The following is a 23,008-nucleotide window of genomic DNA, read 5'->3' as shown; positions in this document are numbered from 1 at the left end:
GACGCCGTTTTTATTCGATCATACGGTACTTCTGATAAAAATAAATAATTTAACTTAATTATTTAATAACAAAAAAATGGGCACGCTACTGGAATAACCCGGTTAAATTGACGTTTTCTAATTGTTTTTGATAAGTAGTAAGCACAAATAATTATTTTTGAAGTTTCTAATATTATTCACAATAATCTGGCCCGAATTCATGACCTGACACAATGTCTCTCCAGTCTTAGATACTTTGCACAAAACCAGTTATAAAATAAACAAAAATTAACGTAAAGTATGCTTAGAAATGCCAAAAAAATCAACTCAAATTCTGATACCGATTTCTTCTGTAATATATGAATATAAAAATAGGCTTTTTAGTCCCTCCTTAGTCTTTTTGCTCAGTGGTAGGAATACTTATTAACTTATTATTTTTTATTTAAGTCTATCAATTGCCATTCCCTTACTTTAGCTATTCTTTTGCTCAAAATCAAGAACAAAATTATTAACTGTAACTTACGATTTGAGGAAAAAAACGGCGTCAGGTTTGGTTTGGAAATAATGATTGTTAAACTTATATGGTGAAAGTCATCGATCGTCGTTCCAAGCCTACCGGGACGCCGTTTTTTTTATTATGGTATTTTCACAGAATAAGGAATTATTTTGTGATATTTTTATGTAAATTTGAAAGTTATTTATAATTTTCAATTGTGTTTGTAACTTGTAAATATTGTAATATAAATAAAATTATTTTATAAGTAATTCTGTTGAATTTTTCATATTTTTTACCATATTATCGAAGAAAAGGTGTTATAGTAACCTTTGAAAATAAAATTATTTATCATTTCTTTCGGGTCGATCTCTATTAATTTTATTAAGAAGTGACGTTAAAATTTGTGAAACAATAATCTATTTTAAACTAACAGTTCTAATAATCAAGCCACTGTAACGTCTTTTTTTCCCATCGTACTTTTATTTTTGGATTGTCGTAATTTGATTATTTCTTTTAATTTCAATATAAGGAACGAGGAAAAAAAGTCGTCACAGTAACCTGTGATTTCATAACCATCGCTGACGCCTTTTTTTTCGATCATACGGTATTTGCGTAATTTGTATTAAAGGGGTTAAACGACATTCGGAGTGCTGATCGACAGGAGATATCATCGATATGGTCGTGTCAAAAGCCAGCGCGACGTCGTTTTTTCTACATCATACAAAGAAAAATTGAAAAAATTATTTAAAACTCGCAAAAACTGATTAAAACGTTCGATACAGAGTTGTATACTAATTTGAAAAGTAATTTAAGTTCAAGTCAATAAATATAATTATCAAAATCTATGTTGTTTTTCAGTTTTTAGTATTTCGGTAAACGAAACTCCATTTCGAAAATTTACAGGGCGTGACATTTAGTTCGCCATTTTCCCGACAGATGGCGCCGCGGTCGAAATGTCGAAACGGATCCAAAATACAAAATACGATCTGCGCGGATGCCTGACAACGACAGCGGCAGGTAAAGCAAGGCTGCGAACTCCGGTCCTCGAGTCGATTGCCAGCAGACAGTATAATCATTATTCCGTGCTTTGGATGTTCATTAATACACTTCCAGTCCGTTTACTATAAACTTGTGTTTAGTTGTGCCGTGTTTGCCTACGAACTTTCGTCGTGAAACAACACAGTTCAGTTGTTATTCCTACACAGACTGATTGTTGATATTTTTTGTGTGCGGTAGTGGCCTGAAATGCATCGATAGTCTACTTGACTCTGCGTACAGTGTGTTTGATAATAATATTTATAACAACCAGTGCTATTTATAATACAGGAACTGTTTCCCACTTCTGTGCATATAGGAACATCAGGGTAATGAGGAAGTAATGCCCTAATGGAATACCGTTCATTCAAGCTGACGGATACGTTTTTTTCGACAATACCAGTGCTCTTACGGGATAGGATTAGTTTAATCAAGACACCAGTATAATGTCGGGATCACTAATGAACAACGACGACCACAGGTTGAATCGGGAGAGCGGAGACGATTCGGAGGACGAAAGCGAGATCCTGGAGGAAAGTCCTTGCGGAAGATGGCTAAAAAGGCGAGAAGAGGTGAGTCTTTATTCATTTTCCCTATTTTTTCAACGTTTTTCCGTGCAACAGATGCATTTTATAACCTTTTTTCAAACCACCCGGCATCCATGTTGCCTGTCACGTCAATCGGGGTGAAGAGAGCAGAAGAGTCATTTGTTTTCTTCGATCTAACCTCAGTCAAGTTAGCAGCCGGCATCCATTTTGTCCCCCGGTCGCAAGATTTTAATTCCTTGCGGCCTTTTCGCCCCTCGATACGGGCCGCATGTGCCTCTTTGACGTCACGTTTATCGATTCGTCGGAAGTTTTGCACTGGCGCCTACGATTTCGACGCCGCCGGACGAGATAAAACGAAAAAAGTGCCGGGGCCTACTAAAGTTGCAGGCCTGCTCCGATAACCCCACGCTTTTTACGTGTGTGATATCGGTCTGTAGTTTAAATCGAGTTCGTTTACCTTTTTAATGCTTTTCAAGACTTCCCAAGTTGTTAGAGTGTAGTTTTATTCATTTATAGTTATTAAGGCTTGAAATTTATATATATTTTTGACAGTATTTGCCAAGGTTTGACCGTTTGACCCAATCTCAGGTTTGGTCTTCTTCTTAATTCCTCGTAGGTACCATGTTGTAATTTTTGTGGTCCATCTCTTGTACGTTCTTCTTGCCAAGTGTCCTACCCATTGCCACTTGGGGGATTTGATTCTGTGGATGACATCTATACCTGGGTCTTTTGTCGTATCCACACTATTCTTTTACTGTCTCTCTTGGTTATTCCCAGCGTATTTCGTTCCATTGAGCGTTGTACGACCTGCAGTTTCCTTATAATGTCCGTTTTAACTGTCCAGGTTTCGCATACATAGGTAGTACACATTGGCTGACTGTTTTCTTCTTTAGATAAAGTGATATTCTAGATTTGAATATGATTGAGTTTCTTCCATACTATCTTAATTCTTCTGATGATTTCTGGTAGTAGAGATCCCGAGCTATACATCACTTGTTCCAAATATATATATTCTTCTACTATTTCCAGTGTTATGTTATTTATTAGAATGTATTTTCTGTCTGTCTACTAGTTCGTTGTGCATTAGTTTTTGCTAAATTCATTTTCAATTTATAAAAGTAGGTATATGGTATTTGTACCGTATGATCGAATAAAAACGGCGTCGGCGGTGGCTATGAAATGAAGGTCGCTGTTATTTTATATGTAAAATTATATGAGAAATGTCATCGATCGTCATTTCCAAGCCAACTGGACGATATGTAATGATTGTCCTTATCAGGTAATAAGTGAACAATTGTTTTCTCTTATCAAAATCTATAAAAAAATGTATGATTTGATCTCTTATCTTTCAGTTAAACCAAAGAATTGCTATTTCTTGTAAAAAAAATGATCTTAGATGATATATTGCCACTACCTAATATAATTTTATTATTTCTGCTAAAATATTATCAGTAGAATAAGCCTATTGTAATTACTTGCTTACTCTCATTACTCACTGACGAGTATGTGTCGCGCATCAGAAGATGGTCACGCAAGGCGTTTTCTTTCATAATCTTCTCTGTCACTAAAAAGCCCGATACGTGATGTTCTCTCTTCCGCACTCCGGACATTCAAAAATCTTATTACTTTGTTGCCTCTTTCCTTTTTGATTGTCGTTTTTAACTGAGTTTACAATTCTCTGCTCGGTACACTGCAAGATTCGTTTTTGTGCTCAAATCAAGTATGTAAAAACCCTGTCTTTTAATTTCCAGAACGCTCTTGAGCGTAATCACGGTGGTTACGTCTTGAGGCGCTGCTAATTCTGTGCTGAATTTCGGAGTCGTTATTAGCTTAAGGCTTGTACAGGGTGGACCATTTTGGTTGTTTCTATAGGGTATCTAGGAAACCGTAAGAAATATTCAAATTTTGATACTGCAGTCTCCGGTTCTTTTTTTGAAAAAATCACAATGCCGCAAACGGATCGTGGCTGTCTTGATCGGTTTCGAAGCTGCATGAGGATTCTCAAATTTTGTACTATTTGAAGATGTTCGATAGTTTGTTTATTTCAGCCAACTACGCAAAAATGAATTCTACATTCCAAAGGCACATTCCTGTGTAGAATGCAGTGGCGTAGTCAGACTTTCCTCGAAAAAATATTTTTTAGATATTAACTATTTCTGTTTTTTTTAAATAGAACCCCCGGTAAGTATATTTTTAAATTTCCTGATTCGGCTTGGCATGGGCTTCTCGAAAATATATAACACTCTATATTTATTTTCACTATTAACCTCAACATTTCAAATTTTTCTTGAAATATCCAGTTAGTAGTAGGCCGCGCCGAGTAACAAAGTAAACGGTTGTCATGGTGATCGGGACATACCTTTGATGGATGCGGGACATTTCATTTCAACAGATTGAAGTGTGTGTATTTTAAATAATAAAAAAATTAGTAAATTTGAAAATTTTGAGAAATATAATATGTTAGAATGTTATATTGAGTCTAACAAACATAAGCAAATGGCAGCTGATTTATATTTTGAGCGGTATTTTGAGCGCGAGCAACCAAACTCGGCCATTTTTAAAATGTCAGAAAGTAGATTAATCCTAGCCACCTAGGTCACCTGATATCACTCCCTTGGATTTCTTTCTCTGGGGCTTTCTGAAAAACGAAATTTATCGAAATTCAAATAGAACATTAGAAAAGTTACAAGATAGTTTTGTTCTATAAGCCCAATTTAAGTAACCTGTTGAGTTTGTATTAAAATATGTTCTTTTGTTTCAGTCACACTTATTTTTATTTGCTTCGTATTGTTCGAATTTATTTAATTGCTAATACATGGATTAATTTGAAAGTAAATATTCACTTGTTTCTTGTTTCCTTTAATACTCGGCATGACCTACCAAGAGGAAAGTCGATATCTTTAAATAAATTGGAATTTTAAAGTTAATAGTGAAAATAAATATATGTATAGTGTTATATATTTTCGAGAAGCCCATGCCAAACTGAATCAGGAAATTTAAAAATATACAGTGGGTTGTATTTAAAAAAACATAAGTATAGTTAATATCTAAAAAAATATTTTTCTCGAAAAAAGTCTGACTACGCCACTGCATTCTACGCAGAAAAGTGCCTTTGGAATGTTTAATTAATTTTTGCGTAGTTGTTGAAATAAACAAACTATCGAACATCTTCAAAAAGTACAAAATTTGAGAATCCTCTTGTAGCTTCGAAACCGATCAAGATAGCCACGATCCGTTTGCGGCATTGTGATTTTTTCAAAAAAAGAACCCGAGACTGCAGTATCAAAATTTGAAATTTTCTCACGGTTTCCTAGATACCCTATAGAAACAACCAAAATGGTCCACCCTGTACATGTCTCGTGTAATTGTTGTAACGTTTTTGCCCACACAACCAGAGCGCCGTCATCAACGTGTTGCCAACCAATAAGCCGCGCAAAATCAGAATATTCAACTATTGCAGTCATTGTTGATCGCTCTGTATTATTTGGGGCGCCATATATTTTAAAATAGATTGAATTCCGTAACGATTTTGAAAAGAAAAGCATTTTTGGCAGCACTAGAGGTTATGAAATGAGAGGAGACGTATAAACAGTGTTTTAAAGTCAACTGGACATAGTTTATAGTATTTTTTTTTCTCTGAAAAGTAAAAGTTATAGAGGCTAAAAAGTCAAAAAAATCGGTTAACTAGAACAAAAGTTCTTCGACTTTAAAAAATATAAAAAATTTAAGGTGTCATAACGTTTTTGATTTTTCATGCTGACCCGTGTATATTGTGTGTTGTGTTCATTTTAAGCGAATGGGAAACACTAAATTGACGTATAGTGATGTTAATATTTCAGAATTTTTTTATTGTTGCAGGAAATTTCCTAAATTTTCGGAAATTTTACAATTTTATGAACTTAAAAAAAACAAAAAAGCACGAAATATAAATTTAAAAAACGTAAAACACCAATAACTGAATTATTCTATTCCGGAATACCTTCAGGCGCCGAACTGGTCCCATCTTCATAGGGTATTATAGTAGTAGTAGTACTGTCTTCGTCAGTTTCTATTTCCAAATCAGATACATTTGATGTATCATCTCGTTCTGATTCTGAAGGATGGACATCTACCTCTACGAGTTCTAGTGGTTCTGGAGGAGTTTCATCTTGTTGAATATCATGCTCCATATCCACTTTTTGTTTTTGTAATAATAATTTATTGTTATGAGCTACGAACATTATTTTGCCTTGTCTTTGTACAGTTAAGCGATTCCTTTTTTTAGTATGGATAAAACTGTAAGTACTGAAACTTCTCTCAATGGCTGAAGATGACGTTGGTAAAGACAACAGAGCAACAGCTAAATATGTCAACTGAGTATTTTTACACATTGCTTGCCACCAACTTAGACAGTCTATATTTTCAACTGACATCCAAGCGTAGTCGAAAGCCCATAAACCCAATTTGAGGCAATAATTTATTACATCTGTTAAAATGGCTTCTTTATTATTGACAAACTGAGGATGATTGTTGGTGATGTTGTTGATAAATCCAAAAATTTGCGGCTATGCTTTCGTCATTGTTAAGGTGCTCTCCCAGGAAACAGAGGGGTCCAAGAGATTCGCGGAAAAATGCATTGATTTAAGAGCCATACGTTTTCTATTTTGTAAGGCGGAGAAGCATTCTTTTTCTTCTGATTTAAGAACATGCATACTTGATATACCTACTTTCGTTAAATTTTTGCTCAATGTCTTGAATTTTGAAAAGATTTTTTTTGCAAAATTCGGATTTTTGCGAATATTCGCGATTTTGGAACCGAATATTTCGGAAATTTCTGAAATTTCCTGCAAAATTCGAATGGAAATATTCGCTACCAACATCACTATTGACGTATAAACTTGCATCATGAGGTAATCTAAAGGAACTTAAAATACCGAGTGAAATACCATTGTGTCATGGAAAAATCGTCTCAACAGATATTCCAGATATTTTCGTAAAATTTTCGAAAAGGTGATTGAGTAAGCTCTATTTTGGGAGTCGTTTCAGTAACTTTTAAGTGAATTCCTATGCACTCGTGTAAACTGGTATAAGTATAAGAAGTACAAGAAATCGACTTGCTGTAGTGTATCTCGCTAAAAATAACATCTCCGTGGAATGTCTATCTCTGCGGTAAAACTAGAGATGTGTCTATGGTTACAGAGAATATCGATATGTTGTAAAAAAATATCAATACCATTAAAGAAAGATTAATAAATTAATAGTTTAATACCATAAACCTACGATCGAAAAAAAAATTGTTGTCGATTTTCGAAAGAAATCAGTACATGTATATTATTTCGTATATTTTTCATTTTATTCATTTTATGGAAAGCACTGATCATTAAAATGTTGTATCCTATGTTATAGGGCTTGTTTCTCTCTACAATTTCCTGTCTCACAATGTACCGTTTGTGTCCGGGAAGGGTTCATAGTTTCATAGTTGTCGATTTTCGAAAGAAATCAGTACAAGTATATTATTTCGTATATTTTTCATTTTATTCATTTTATGGAAAGCACTGTTCATTAAAATGTTGTATCCTATGTTATAGGGCTTGTTTCTCTCTACAATTTCCTGTCTCACAATGTACCGTTTGTGTCCGGGAATGGTTCATAGTTTCATAGTTGTCGATTTTCGAAAGAAATCAGTACATGTATATTATTTCGTATATTTTTCATTTTATTCACTTTATGGAAAGCACTGTTCATTAAAATGTTGTATCCTATATCCTATGTTAGAGGGCTTGTTTCTCTCTACAATTTCCTGTCTCACAATTCACAATGTACCGTTTGTGTCGGGGAAGGGATCATAGTTTCATAGTAGTCGATTTTCGAAAGAAATCAGTACATGTATATTATTTCGTATATTTTTCATTTTATTGATTTTATGGAAAGCACTGTTCATTAAAATTGTTGTATCCTGTGTTATAGGGCTTGTTTCTCTCTACAATTTCCTGTCTCACAAAGTACAGTTTGTGTCAACACTGCCAGCCACTAGTAATTTTTAATCTCTTTTACATATTAGTATAAAAAATCACAGACATATTGTTCAAAGTGTTGTCAATATTAAATCGATGTTTCTCTATATCGAGACATTTGTGTACATCCCTAGTTAAAACGTGTTTTTTTCTCCTTTTTCGTTTTCTAGTTTTCACCTTTTTCTCTATTTTTATTGCCGTATCTTTCTGGTTTAAGTGCTGTCATTTGCAAAGCAATTATCGGTTGGTATGTGAATGTACCATAGACATTAAAACTCGATAGAAAGCATGGAGTAGACAGGGTTGAAAAATATTTTTCGGTTTTTTTCATAGTACATTTTGTGTAGTGTAGTGTGTACCCAGCTTGGACTTTGACCTGTTGCCGGCTTGTGACCGTTTCTTTTAATCTCAGAAATTCTATATTTAATAATAAATGTAAATAAAGCGTTCGTATCAATGTCAACAATGTTAAAAGATCATTAAGGCGAAATAATCGATAAATATCTACGACTCTGTGTAAAATTGATATTTATAGACTTTCTTATCAATCTATTTCCTTTGCCTGATATATTTATAGAAAGATATCTTTACGAAAAATGTAACAGCTACATGTACGTTGTAAATAAATTGTTTATATTTTAAATCAATCATTTATTACAAATATTAGCTTTAAATTATTACAAAAATATATTTATCTAATTGGCAGAAATAAATGTAACGAAGTACAGCGTGAATCATTGATAGAGTCTAAATTCATTATATTGTTTGTTTTGATAACGATGAAAAAAATATATAAAAGTTTTAGGAAAAGCTCTAGATTTCTTCAGAAAATGCCAATAACGGGTAAATAAATATTTGTATTGTTGCATTATCATATATTATTTTTCGTAGTGTAACAAAATATATTTTAAGGAAACTTAAAATAAATCTTAAAACCCTAATACCCAACGCTGGTGCGGTCAGTACCTCGGAATATCTTTATTATCTATTGTTATTAGAGATGGGCAAAAGTAACCGGTTTTTTGAATAACCGGTATTTTCCTCTAAAATAACCGGTTATTTAAAGGTAGTTTTTTTTTCACCAATTAACCTAATAACCTTGCATTACGTTCAATAACCTATAGCCGGTTATTTTTTAAAAAATCGTACTTGTTTAAAACAACTGACAATTAAATATTAGCTGTTTGAATCGTAAATTTCGAAGAAGCGAACGGCACGGATCTTCCCGATATTACGACCATAACGGGAGATATGACATCAAATGTCAAAATTAAATCAGGCATCAGGCGAACCCTGATGATAATAATCAAAACAACGGCCGAATGGCCCTGACAGGTCAGGGCCATAAAGCAAAGTACTAATGCCATAGACTACTACTAGCCACCAGCTAGCCAAGTGATACAAACCTAACTTCAAATAGATTCTCTAAATTCTATATTTAAATTTTAACCGACTTTAACGGATTTTCAACGGTTCTTCAAAAGTTTTCCATGGTTTCGCCCAGTTTCACCCACGTTTCACCGTAAATATATTTCATTTGTAGTTTGAAGTCTCTCTTGAAGCTTAGAGTAAGAATACAAAATTGAAGTTCAACATAGAAGTTCAAGTAATGAATGAAGATAATCTCTCATTATTTATTCATTCAGTCTCCTTATTTTTCTTTTGGTCTATTTTTCTTGTGGTCTACTTTTCTCCGTATTTGATTAAAATAACTTGGTTGTAGATTGTAGAACTTGTGAGTTGTGTGGTTTATTTGAACGTTAAGTAATTACTAGTTTTAATATCATATCCATGTCTACTCAAAAAAGTCAGGTTAGCATTTTTATTTAAATTCATTTTGTACATATACATACTTACATTGCTACAATCTCTATTTAATCATGCGATTTAACTAAGTTTATTATCTAAATTTGAAGTAGACGTATGGAGTGTAGAGGACACAATTAGATTTTATTACTAAATATTTAGTTTTGCTAGGTTAGGTTATTTGAATAACCGGTTATTTTGTGTCGGTTAATTTTGTCAAGTTATTATTTTTTAAAGATAATTCCGGTTAACCTATAACCGGTTTTTTACCAATAACCGCCCATCTCTAATTGTTATACGAGCAAACCCTATTGTTATGTGCAAACGTACCGGATGTGTCCATCTACAAACGTGTTAAAACTGTGGGTCGTTTTTTTCAAATGTCTCCATATTTGAGACATTGACCAAAGTTTAGGTTTATTTTTAAATGGGACACCATGTATATCATGTCACTAAATAACTGTTTATTGATATTCTTTTATGTAAATTATAGTAAAAATTACCAATAGTGGTGAGACAGTGTCGAAATATGGAGAAAGTGGTATTTTAACAAATTTTTGAGAAAGTTTTTCCTAAAATATATTGATTCATTTTCAAGTTACCTTGAAAATATATACTATTTTTATAATTAATTATGGACATAAATAATTTAAAATATGTTCCTTTTTCATGATTTGATTGATATTTAGTTTAGGCTAATGAAAAGACATCATTTTCCGCAATGGCAGAGGTCAAAAAGTCAGAGGTATTTTTCCATTTCTTGTGCTAAAATTCTATTTATATCATATTTTTATCAATGTTTGTATATGTTTGTATATAAAACGTTCGTATTTAAACGTTTTTAATATCTTTATTAATTGTGGTAAAATTTATTGTTAACATGATAAATTATCAGTATTATGTGGGAAATTCTGTATGTTAACTTAAAATGCTTCATTTGGGCTTTTTTTAAAAATTAATAAATAAAATAGTGCTACTATGTTTTAGAGGTCTATATACTTACCGAGTAATAATGGCTCGGGAGCATAATAAGAATAATAATGAAGATATCGATATAAGATAAAAAAAAATATACATGTATAATGTAAATGTATATAATAAAAAAATATCTTATCCATAGATACCAATGTTTGCGAATGCAGATATAGTTAATCTTGTTTAAACACTTTCATTCTCAATATATTTGAAGAGTTTAGTAGAGTCACTAGCAACTGGTGATTGCAAAATGGCCGGTATGAATAAAAAATCTAGCATAAACATAACCTCTTAATAATGTTGTTTACACTGAGTGTCTCAATTTTTATTTCCAAATAACGCCCTGTATATTTTATGTACTATTTGGGAATTGTGAATAACCCTTTAGATATACAAGTTATTTCTTAAACAAGCTTAATTATTTTTAGGGGTTCATAGGAAAAAAAAGTTTTTCTAGGGTCGTATAAATATACTACCACAGTATACTTGGAACCAAATATAACTTTTGTTAGATATAAACAAAAGAAAAGCAAATTTTTTATAAAAATAATAAAAATATGGCTTCATTTAAAGAAAAAAACATAATGGGATAGCAAATTATTCAAGAATCACTCATGGAATGAACCCAGTAAGGTTTTGTTCAACTAGTTCCTATTTTTTTTGCAGCGGTATAACCTTGTCGTTTTCAAGCTCAAAGACAAACTCGTTTGAATATTCAAACATACCATGTGTGGCACTGCCGGAAATATATTATGAGAAACAACATTTATTACTTTCATTTTTACAATCCTCGCTAGTATAGAGTATAGACATTGATTTTTTATTTAATTCAAAGAATCAAAAGAGTTATATGAGTATTAGTTTTTATCAATTCTTTAAATTTATTTTATTTTTCTATATAATCGGTAGATAACTGCGACTAGGGAATGCAATCCTGCAAATGCGGGATTCCTCAGAGATTCCGCGGGATCAAAGTTGCGGGATTTACCGTGCGGAATCAATACATTACTACTGGATGACCGAATCGATCTGGATTAAGATCAAACCGCTTCGTTCCAGGCCGATGCGTCGACGCTCGGAACCCGGGGGATTCCCCTTACGGCTTGGCCATTAAAAATAAGTGAAACAAACAGGCTAGTTGTTAGATTTCTTTCTGGCGTATGTGCGTAAGTAAAGAAAAGCGTTTAACTAGTACTTGTGGACAATTTCGTCAAATAAATTGCCGGACATAATTAATTATTGGGACAAGCAAAATTTTAGGGTAAATTTATAGTTGAATATCTCTTGAACTAAAAAAGATTTTGGGATGCGGTTTGGACCAGATTTTAGATGAATCTATTGTGATTAAGATGCTGATGTGGTTTTCGAAAATATATTTAGCGAATTCTCGTATACAGGGTGTTTTATAAGAGTGTGAAAATTTGATCAAGAATCTTTTTTACTGCAAATTTACAATTTTTAAAAAAATCGAAATTTTTACCAAGTACGACGAATATGTATTGAAATTTAAAAAAAACAATTTGATCAGTTTTTTTTAATCGGTTTTTTATTTAAAAAATTATTGATATAGAGTGTATCTAAAAGCAGATAACTAAAACAAGTTAAAAAAAAACTTCAATCAGAATAATAAGTATTTTTATTTATAAAATAAGTAGATAAATTATAATAAAATTTAAGTTTATTTAATATTAAATATATTTTTTTAACACCCTGTATACATCGGTTCAAATTTCTGTACAGCTAGTTTAAGATACACGCTATATCAGTATATTGTGGGCCTATGCAAAATGTACAATGCCTTTTGTACCATTTAGGACTAAATATATGACTATAAATGCATATTTTTCGATAAAAACTCGTATTTTCCTTAAAACAAAAAATTTAAAAAAAAACACCAAATTGTATTTTCTAATTTCAATACAGATTAGTCGTACATAGTTCAAATTTCGATTTTTCAAATATTGTAAATTTTCAAAAAAATTCTTGACTAAATTTGTACATTATTATAAAACACCCTGTATACGAGAATTCGCTAAATATATTTTCGAAAACCATATAGCATCTTAATCACAATAGATGCGTCTAAAACCTGGTCCAAACCGCATCCCAAAATCGGAGAGAGAAAAGAAGAGGATTTATTGTTTACAATCCCGCAATTTTGCGGATCCACGGGATTGATTGCTTTAATCCCGCGGGTTTGTGGGATTGAGATTTTAGTGCGGGATTGCATTCCCTAGCGGAGACCAACGAGTCGCAACAGTAGGAACAATTTAATTTCCTTTGCCTAATTTGTTTAGCTTCTTTAGAATTACTGAGTTGATCAGATTGCCTGACAGGTAAAACGGTATGTGTGGACCACGCTTTAGACCACCATATAAATATAAAAGGAAAATTTTCTTAACTTATTGTAAACAATGCAATACCAAAACTAAAAGTGGAAATTTTACATACCGATTTTAGAGTCAATTTTTTTATTTCTTTGGTTAAGAACTTAACGTCTAAGCTCAAACTAGTTATGCAACGTTAAATAAATGCTTTTTCCTGTACACTACGTGTTTCTTATAACTTTTAATCTATTTTATAATCAATTTCAATATGTTTCCCGTCTATTTTTAGATTAAATTGACCAGAAAAAAAGTCGATAATAACTATACAGAGAAACAGGTAAAACTATTAATAAATCTTATTATTTTTCTTAATTTTTTTAATGGATTTGTTAAGGTTAACTAATATTAGCTAAGCGTACAATATTGTAGAAATAGCAGACATATTTTTCAAGGTTAAAGGACAAAATACATTTACAAATATTATCCACTTGAAGAAATAATATATTTGGTGTTTTGGTGTATACCATTTTATTACGATTTTTTTAGCCGACCATACCAATAGGTATCCCAAATACAAAATATTTTCATGGTGTCTGTCCGTTCCAATTCTTCTTTGGACCACGTCCCATACGTGCTCGATGGGGTTGAGGTCAGGAGATTGTGCCGGCCAGGGTAAGATGTTTAATTGATGAGCATTGATAAACTCACTTACCACTCTGGCTGTGTGCGGCCGTGCATTGTCATGCATGAGAATGAAGTTTCTCCCAAAATCATTGGCATATGGTAACACGACAGGCTCAAGAATTAAATCACGATATGTGATTCCTGTTAGAAACCCTTCAAGTAAAACGAGATCGGTTTTTCGGCCTAACTGACTCCTCCCCAGACCATAACTGTTCCACCTTGAAAGGGTGCACTTCCTGAACATGATCCAACCGAATAAGATTTCCTGGTTCTCTCCATATCCTAAGCCGTCTCGAATCCGGATGAATTCCAAAGCGTGAACCATCCGTGAAGAGAACATTGACCCAGTGTTCATTCGACCACTGAACATGATCTTGAGCCCACAAATATCGTACCTCTCGATTTCTTCTCGTTAAGGGTTGAGCTCACCAGGGGCGTCTGCTTCTTAAGTTGACCTCTCTTAATCTATTGCGAACAGTGTCAGGACTAACGGTTACATTATGTGTTTCCTGGAAAATTAAACTAAGCTCTGGTGCTGTAAGAGTCGGTCGGCGTCGAGCATTTAATTTTAAAAAATGATCTTGCTGAGGGGTAGTAATGCGATGTCGCCCTGTGTGCCTTTCAGCAACATCACCACTTTCACGGTAGCGTGCATTTAATCGCGATATTACACTTTGCGTTGTATTTAATGCTCTAGCTACGTATATTTGGCGCATTCCAGCTTCGAGCGTACCCATGGCCCTTAGCATTTCGTCTCTGTTAAGATGTCTACACCCCATATGTCGTTTAATACTAAACAGAGTTATTTGAATGAATTCTGGCCAGTTATCATAAAAACATAGCCAGTACAGGTTAAATTCGAACAATTGATGCTAGGCGCTTTTTATACATTTGACAAAAAATGCAATTTCACACTTTCAACACTTCTGCAAATATCCCAAATTTAGAAATAACTAGTGTGACTACTTCGTTTCAATCGAAGTAGAAAGAATCGGCCTACAAATATGTGGTTGTTTATTCAAAACATTTATTTTTAACTTTAATAAAATTATATCCCTAGATTTTTCCGGTGTGTGTATTTGCAACGAAATTTGTAATAACATCAAAATCAGTCAAAGTCGCAGTTTTCGAGATATTAACATATTTTAGTATGGGCGGCTATACGTGCCTCCCGCGTGGTTCATACACCCCCAGTGTGGTTCATACATTTTTCAGTTGCAGTACTTTAGAATTTTTTAGAATTTAGAATGAGTGGGAGGGGGGTTAATCACTTCGATCTTACAGATCCATTGTGTCCCCCTTTCTTGAATCATAACTCATCATACAGTCCCAGGGCTTTGACAAAAGCCAGTATCTGGGACGGTTTTATAGAGGGTAGTTCTCCATATCAGTCGTACCAAAATTCATGGCACGAATGGTTGTCGTCTCGGCGCACTCAGTGATGAGGTGTACTGGTGTTTCACCATCTTCCCCACAGAATCTGCATTCGCCGTTTCTTCTTAGTTTCAATCTACTGAGGTGTTCATTGATGAGACAGTGTCCTGTTAAAAACCCCGTGACAATCCGAAGATTGTTCTTACTCGACCCAGGAAGATCTGTGATTTTTCTTGATCATAAGCCCTCAGAAACTTCTTCGAGTGTCCTAGACCATTGCAAGATTTCCATTCCAGGTTGCGGATGGAATCTTCCAAGTTCTTGAGTTCCTCCTTGAGTTGGTTACCACTTGGAAAGCAGAACGGTTCTGGTCCAGTTAGTGGAGTGTTCGCTCCTTTTCTACCTAGATTATTTGCTTTTTCATTGCCTTTTATCCCTTGGTGAGCAGGCACCCAGTGTAGGAGGACTTTGTTTTCTTTGCCTAATTTATTCAGCTTCTCTATGTATTCTTTGACCAATTTCGAATTGATTGAGACTGAGTTGATCGCCTTTAACGCTGCTTGACTATCAGATAAGATGGCTATTTCTTGTTTCCGATAGTTCCTATCTAAGATAAGTTGTACGCATCTCTCGATAGCGTAGATTTCTGCCTGTAGGATACTAGGGTAAGTGCCCATTGGTTCGGAGTAATTAGCTCTCGGCCCAAACACTCCGATCCCTGTTCCCGTATTGGTTTTGGAAGCATCAGTATACCAAGTTATGGTATGGTCTTTTAACTGCTGGGCAAGCGTTTCGCTCTTCCAATCCTTTTTATTGCTCAATACTACATTGAGATGTTTCTCAAAGTTGTACGTTCTTAGCATATCGTCCACTGGGAGTTGCAGGAGTGGTATTTCCTTTATGAGGGTGTTCCAAGCCCCTGATCTGACAATTCTCCCAGTACTAATTCCGTTAGTGACCATTCTAATCAATGTCGCATTGGCATATCTACCAATGACAATGTGCAGTGGTGTTAGATCTAGAATGACCTCCATTGCTGCTGTTGGACAGGTTCTCATGGCTCCTGTGATGCAAACACATGCTAGTCTCTGGACTTTGCATAGGTTTAGCCTTGCCATCCGTTGCTCTAGTTTTGTGTACCAGGCAACTGCTCCATAAGTAAGCATGGGTCTTACTATCATGGTATACATCCAGCGCAAAATGTTAGGGGAGCAGCCCCATCTATTTCCGGCCAGTACTTTAACGGTCAATAGAAAAACTTATGTTAAGAAGAACGTTTAATATGAACACACGAGTTATTTTTGTGTAGGTTGCAATCTGTACATCTTCTGTTTCCTCAATAGCCTGCAAATTTTGTGGAAAACCACCCAAAATACACAGTTTTGTGCCTAATAATGTTAACGCCCCTTAAAATTTATTTAAGAAGAGAAGAAATTTTGAACCTAACCAACAATTCGTGTGGTTCCTTTTTGTTTACACATTTTGTTCATTATTTATCGTGATTTACAGTAATTTTGTTAAATTAGACGAGCATTTTCGTTGATTATTGGTTTGAAATAAATACGACAGTGTCCTCCAATGAAAATGCGAGTTGTTTAACTCAAAATTCTAATTCTGAGCTGGCAAATAAGCTAGATGCTTTACCTAGACCGTTATTCAGAAGCTACAAACATATCGATGAAAATTTACTTTCTAGCACACAACCAGAGGATGTTGACAGGTACTACACTCAAGTTTATTATAATGATAACCCAACTTTGTTTGATTTATTTAGATTAATTTAAAATGAACTGTTTTAAAAAGACATATGTTTTTAGACCCCAAAAAAAAATATAAAATTATTCTTAAATGAAATATAACATACTATCTACGCAATTAATACCATTCTTATCGTCTTTTACAAATGTCAGATAGCTCAGATCGTCATTTGTACAAAAATTAAAACAAGCGTGTTAAAAAATTTCCAAAGACTTGAGGTCATCACGATGCGAGGTTGCAGCATTCTATATAACTAAAAATAATCGTTATTTAATGTAAAGGTTTTTCGTAAGCATTTTAGATACTAATAGGAGTGGATCCCAGAATGTTGAATGGCAATTTACTCAGGCATCTAGAGGACCTGTTAGTAGAAAATGAGAAAAAAAATTATTCGAGTGTAATTCTAGGTTTTCTCGTAAGAAAATAAAACTTTTATCATGGCAGCAGCGCTCTTTTACAGTGTGATTTTGAGAATGAGCTGGAATCTGCACATAGCTGTATTGGGTATCCAAAAGATTGTCCGAGAATAAATATGGCCGAAGAAAAATTGACCAACGAAACGAAAATTGCCCTAATGGAAAATTTCCCGAAATCATAATTTCCCTAAGAACGTTTTAGGGAACCAAAAAGTTGCCCGAAAAATACAATAACTTTCATCTCATTATCATTGGCCGAAAATCTATAGAGGCCGAAAATCTCAGTCACCTTGGAGACAGTTTCCATCTTCACAAGAAAGTGAAAGAGATAGCTGGGTTACACCATAATAAATCAATAACCCTAATTAAAACTGATGAAAATAAAATTATAACGGAAACAGAAGAACTATTGCAAACTTGGAGAAATTATACCATTAATCTTTTCAACGACGAAAAGATCAGAAAACCCTGCAACTGAGATTCCCATGCCATCAGGACCAAGCATATTGGGAAGTGAAATTATTCATGCGATTAGATTAATAAAAACGACAAAACTCCAGGGCCTGATGATATGTATTCGGAAACGTTCCACTTAATTAATGAACAAAACTTAAAAACTATAGTACAGCTTTTCAATAACATCTATGACACCGGTTACATCCCTGAAGACTGGCTTCGTTCTACGTTTATCACGCTGCCCAAGTCAAGTAACGCAACTTCATGTAAAGAGTATCGTCTTATTAGTCTAATGAGCCACTTTCTTAAGCTCTTTTTACGGGTACTGCATACAAGACTCTACAAAATATGTGAGGAAGTAAGTGGAGAAAGTCAATTTGGATTTAAGAACGGCTTTGGTACTAGAGAAGCCATATTCAGTCTTCAAACTTTAGTACAGAATTGCCAAGATCAGAGAAAAGATGTCTTCATGTGCTTTATAGACTATGAAAAGACGTTCGATAATGTTAAACATAACCTCCTTGTATCATACCTCAGAAACTTGGGACTTGATGGAAAAGATATAAGGCTCATCAGTAATTTGTATTGGAACCAAAAAGCTGAAATTCGTATACATAGCGTAGGAGTAACAGAAGATTTTGAAATAAAAAAGGGGGTAAGGCAAGGGTGTATTCTGTCTCCAATGTTGTTCAATTTATATGTGGAAAGAGCATTCACTGAGTCAATCTCCGATAGTCTCATTGGTTTGAAAATAAATGGCATTCCAATTAATAATATCCGATATGCGGATGACACAGTGATATTGGCAGACAATGCAAATGATCTCCAAATCCTTCTAAAAACAGTGAAAGTCAAAGACTGGGTTTAAACATAAATACTACAAAAACTAAATTTATGGCTGTTAGCAGAAACAATATTCCGGACCCCAAATTTACTTAAATGGAGAGGTCATCAAGCAGGTCACACAATTTAAATATTTGGGATGCATGGTTAACGAAACGTGGGATCCGGATCAGGAGATCAAATGCAGGATCGAACAAGCAAGATCTACTTTTCTGAGACTGCGAAGATTTCTCACAGATAGGAATTTGAACTTCGGCCTTAGATACAGAATGGTGAAGTGCTATGTCTGGTCCGTTTTGTTATATGGTGTGGAAGCATGGACACTGAAGGTAGCAACAATAAACCGAATTGAAGCCTTCGAAATGTGGACCCTACGACGAATGCTAAGAGTGCCCTGGGTCGACCGTGTTAGGAATGAAGACATTCTCAGAAGAGCTGGTCTGGAACAACGTGAACTCTTCGAAATCATCAAGAAGAGGAAAATAGCCTATTTGGGACACATACTACGTGGAGAACGCTATCACTTTCAGCGTCTGATTCTCCAGGGTAAAATAGAGGGGGGCAAAAGGGGGATAGGACGAAGGAAGCTATCCTGGCTGAGAAATATTCGTCATTGGACAGGCATACAGGACTTCCAAGCACTCCAAGTCGCGGCAGTTAACAGAACCATCTGATGAGGAAGAAAAAGATGAACGCCTACGCAGGAATCTGCACGGCACCTTAAGAAGAAGATCATTGCCAGGCCATTGTCATCCCTGCCAATTTTTGGAAAATTTTACACACCTGTATAACACCCTGTATAAATTTTAAAAAAATCTTAAAATATGTAAAACCACAAAATAAAATTAACGTGTTTAAGAGTTTTTCCGAAAAACTCACCGGTTTTTAAATGAAAAATATTCACCCCCTTAGAATTTGAGTTTCGAGAAATCCCTTCTTATCGAACTTCTACACTACACCCTAAAGTCAATCCGTTTTCCAAAAACCAGCTTTTTACATCAAGCGCTTTAAGCAGGATCGTGATTAATCAATAACCAGATTTTTCGAAACACCATGTATACATTTTTAAAAAATCTTAAAATACGTAAAAAACCAAAATAAAATCTACGAGTTTAAGCGTTTTTTCGGAAACTTGATCGTTTTTTAAATAAAAAATATTGTAATATTTGAGGGGTGGTTTCACCCCCTTGGAACTGGAATTTCGAAAAATCCCTTCTTATCGAACCTCTACACCCTAGAATCAACCTGTATGTCCAAACTGAGCTTTTTACGTTGAGTGGTTTGAGCAGGATCGTGATTAATCAGTGAGTCAGTCACTTTTTTATATATTAGTATAGATAATTAATTTGTTTTTGTTTCCTAAATAATTTTGATTAGAAGAAAATATGTAAAATTTGGCAGCACTGTGCCGGTCAAGCTTAATCACGTCACTAAAATTTTATTTAATATGAACTATACGTATCTATTACTAGGTGATACAGAAGTATTCATTTTTTTTACAAATTTGAAGAGTTCATATTATTTTCCGAAATATTTTTCCAAAACTTCTATGCTGTTTTTATTGCATATTTACATATTATAATATTTCATGAGAAGATAGGCATATTAAAGAGTATTAAAGAGTAAGAGGTATATTTTTATCAATGAACATCAATCTTGAAAGAATTTCGGGAATTTTTATCAATCAGTGTTTTTTAGATTTATACTCGGATTTATATGAAGCCCACAGTAAATTAGATCGTTAAAATCACGTCTAAAAATATTCAGAATACAGATAGACGCATTTATTCACTTCCATACATCCGTTGTATGTCTGCCGCTTATAATTAGACATGATTGAAAGCGAACTAGATAGAATATAATAAAAAAAATCATTGGCAACAACAGAAATTTGATTTTTCAAACATTTTATTGATCCAAATTTATTGAGCAAAGCCTGGTTTACATTATGACGTTAGGCGGTGGGTGGCAGACAAATCTCTAGAAATTTACCAGGGCAGGGACAAACGAAAAAGTTCACAGTAGAAGATTCAAACTTATTGAAGGTTAAAGTTTTTCTTACTGAGTATAACAAAATTAAAAAAATTGGGCAAAACTAAATTTAATGTTAACAGTAAATTACAGAAACTATATAGAACAATGGGAACAGAGAACTGGGAAGAAGGAATAGGACCATATCTCTATTTATACGAATTATTTTTATTTTTCGTAATAATGAACTGATAAAAAAGAAATTTTCTATGGTTTTATTATACTTTTTGACGTAGACTTTACTAGATTGTTTATATTTACGTAACTAAATGTAAGTTTAACGACTGCACTAATTCTATTTGTAAAAAAGCACGTATACGGCGTACCGTTCATTATAAACAAATTAGAACAAACCAAACGAAGATAACCTCCATTTTATTATTATTTATTGTATATTACACCTTATCTGTGTTTCTCTTCTACGCAAACCTCTGTTTAATTGTTCAATAAACTTACGCTACGTGATTGCGAACAGAATTATTATAGTTTATTAGCATGTTGAATGAAACACCGCAAAATTACCGATATCTGCCGAGAAAAATGGAGACGTGGCAACGGTGCGGGATTGATTCGATTCGTTGAGAACGGTCGAGCGAGAGAGATGAAAGATCGGATTCAGTGTGTTGGAAAGGTGCGGACGATAGTCTGGGATATGTCTGGCGCCGTAGTAATTATAGTGGATTGTTTGGAGCAACGAGTTTGGTGGTTAGAAGTTGCATAAACGAAGACGTATACATAAAAGTGTATTTTTGATTTTTTTTAGTTATGGAATTTTTAGAATAATTATAATTAGAATATTTTTATTTGTTTTTTTTTTACATCAAATCGCATTATAAGTGTAAAAAAGGTGTTAAATTTTAATCTTCAGACAATAATGTTTATGTTTAACTGTTCTATAAGCATAGGACTTTCTGGCAAAAATTTTTTTTGCTAAATTCGTGGGTACTTATTACTTTACAAGACCCGATAATATAATAAGGAACAAATGGAAAATGAAAATCGAGCAATTTTTTATTTTCCTGAGTTTGTAAACGCTTCTAAAATACAAAAATATATTTATTTTTTATATAACTGATTTCAGCTATTCCAAAGTCTATTAAATTTCATCAGAAAATGGATACAGTTTATTTTCCCCAATTCGTGAATGCTTCTAACAGGCAAAAATATATTTATTTTTTATATAACTGATTTCAGCTATTCTAAAGTCTAATAAATTTCCTTAGAAAATGAAAACAGCTTATTTCCGCAGGAAAATTTTTGTGTTTATATGTTCAGAAAAATATTAAAAATAAAACACAAAATGTATTTTTTTTTATAGCAGATTTCAGTTATCCTAAAGTGCGAAATTTGGAAATTACGTATTTCCACAGGAAAATTTGTGTTTTCCGTGGTTCACAGTAGTTTTTTAAAGACAATTTTTTTTTCTAATAACTGATTTCAGCTAAACGAAAGTTGACCCTTTTTTTCTTTATTCTTTGTTTTTTTTGTCTTCCGATTTTTCCGAAATTTTTTTTGTGCATTAGGCAAATTTATTTATTAGTAAACCATTGCTGACAATTAGTCAGCCGTTGGAATTACGCAGCAGTGTTTACAAAAAAATAACTATTTGATTTTGTAGATTTTCTTACAGGGGCGAAATAGCCATAAGACTTTTTTGTCAGAGGTATAGATATTTTTTATTTGTGTTTATTACTTGTAGTCATCTGCCTTTTTCTCTGCCATCGTCTGATGTAGAAATCTTCCCCGATTCCTTACAGACAATAGATTCTTCTTTATTTGACTCTAGATCTGCGAGCTCGTTGTTCGCAACACCTCCATAGTGGAAAAGAACCGCTTTCCCGATGGAAAGTTCGCATTCTCCACGAATTCCACGCTCCCTCCTAGCAACAGGGAGCTTTTTCCTAATCGAATAAAAAGAAAAGCCCAATAGTTTCCCGTTGTTTGCCGTTAATTCGTTGGAGAAATACCGAATGAGTCATTGTGCATGGCGTTGCATCGGTTATAATGTATAGAAACGTCAAAAACTATCGATATTTTATCGAAAATTTATCGATAACGTTTTTCCATTACGCCAAGAAATACCTATCTTTTCCAATAGTCAAGCAGTATTAAAAGCGATCAATTCAGTAACCATCAATTCGAAGTTGGTCAGTGCCGAGAGAATCTGAGCAAATTAGGCAAAAAAAGTGAAGTCCTCTTGCTTTAAGGTTTCCCTTTCACATACAGTTCGCTGGCAGTTCTAGGACTGTACGATCTGGGCCCGTATTCTGTAACTTTGAAAACGCGT

At 33.9% G+C, this 23,008-nt stretch overlaps 1 protein-coding gene across 2 annotated transcripts in view; it reads left to right on the top strand.

Annotated features, from left to right (window-relative positions):
- The first annotated feature begins 1,479 nt into the window (after positions 1 to 1,479).
- LOC115891903 (nuclear receptor-binding protein homolog) overlaps positions 1,480 to 23,008 on the top strand; it is a 113,765-nt gene continuing 92,236 nt past the window's right edge. For both annotated transcript variants that reach the window (XM_030912502.1, XM_030912501.1), the window contains exon 1: positions 1,480 to 2,082. In XM_030912502.1, the coding sequence (XP_030768362.1) occupies positions 1,957 to 2,082 (126 nt within the window). In that variant the 5' untranslated portion in view covers positions 1,480 to 1,956. The remainder of the gene's footprint in view (positions 2,083 to 23,008) is intronic.

This window comes from Sitophilus oryzae, unplaced genomic scaffold (assembly GCF_002938485.1).
Source record: "Sitophilus oryzae breed Bouriz unplaced genomic scaffold, Soryzae_2.0 scaffold_119_pilon_pilon, whole genome shotgun sequence".
Lineage (NCBI taxonomy): Eukaryota > Metazoa > Arthropoda > Insecta > Coleoptera > Curculionidae > Sitophilus > Sitophilus oryzae.
This window is presented reverse-complemented; position numbering and strand designations above follow the sequence as displayed.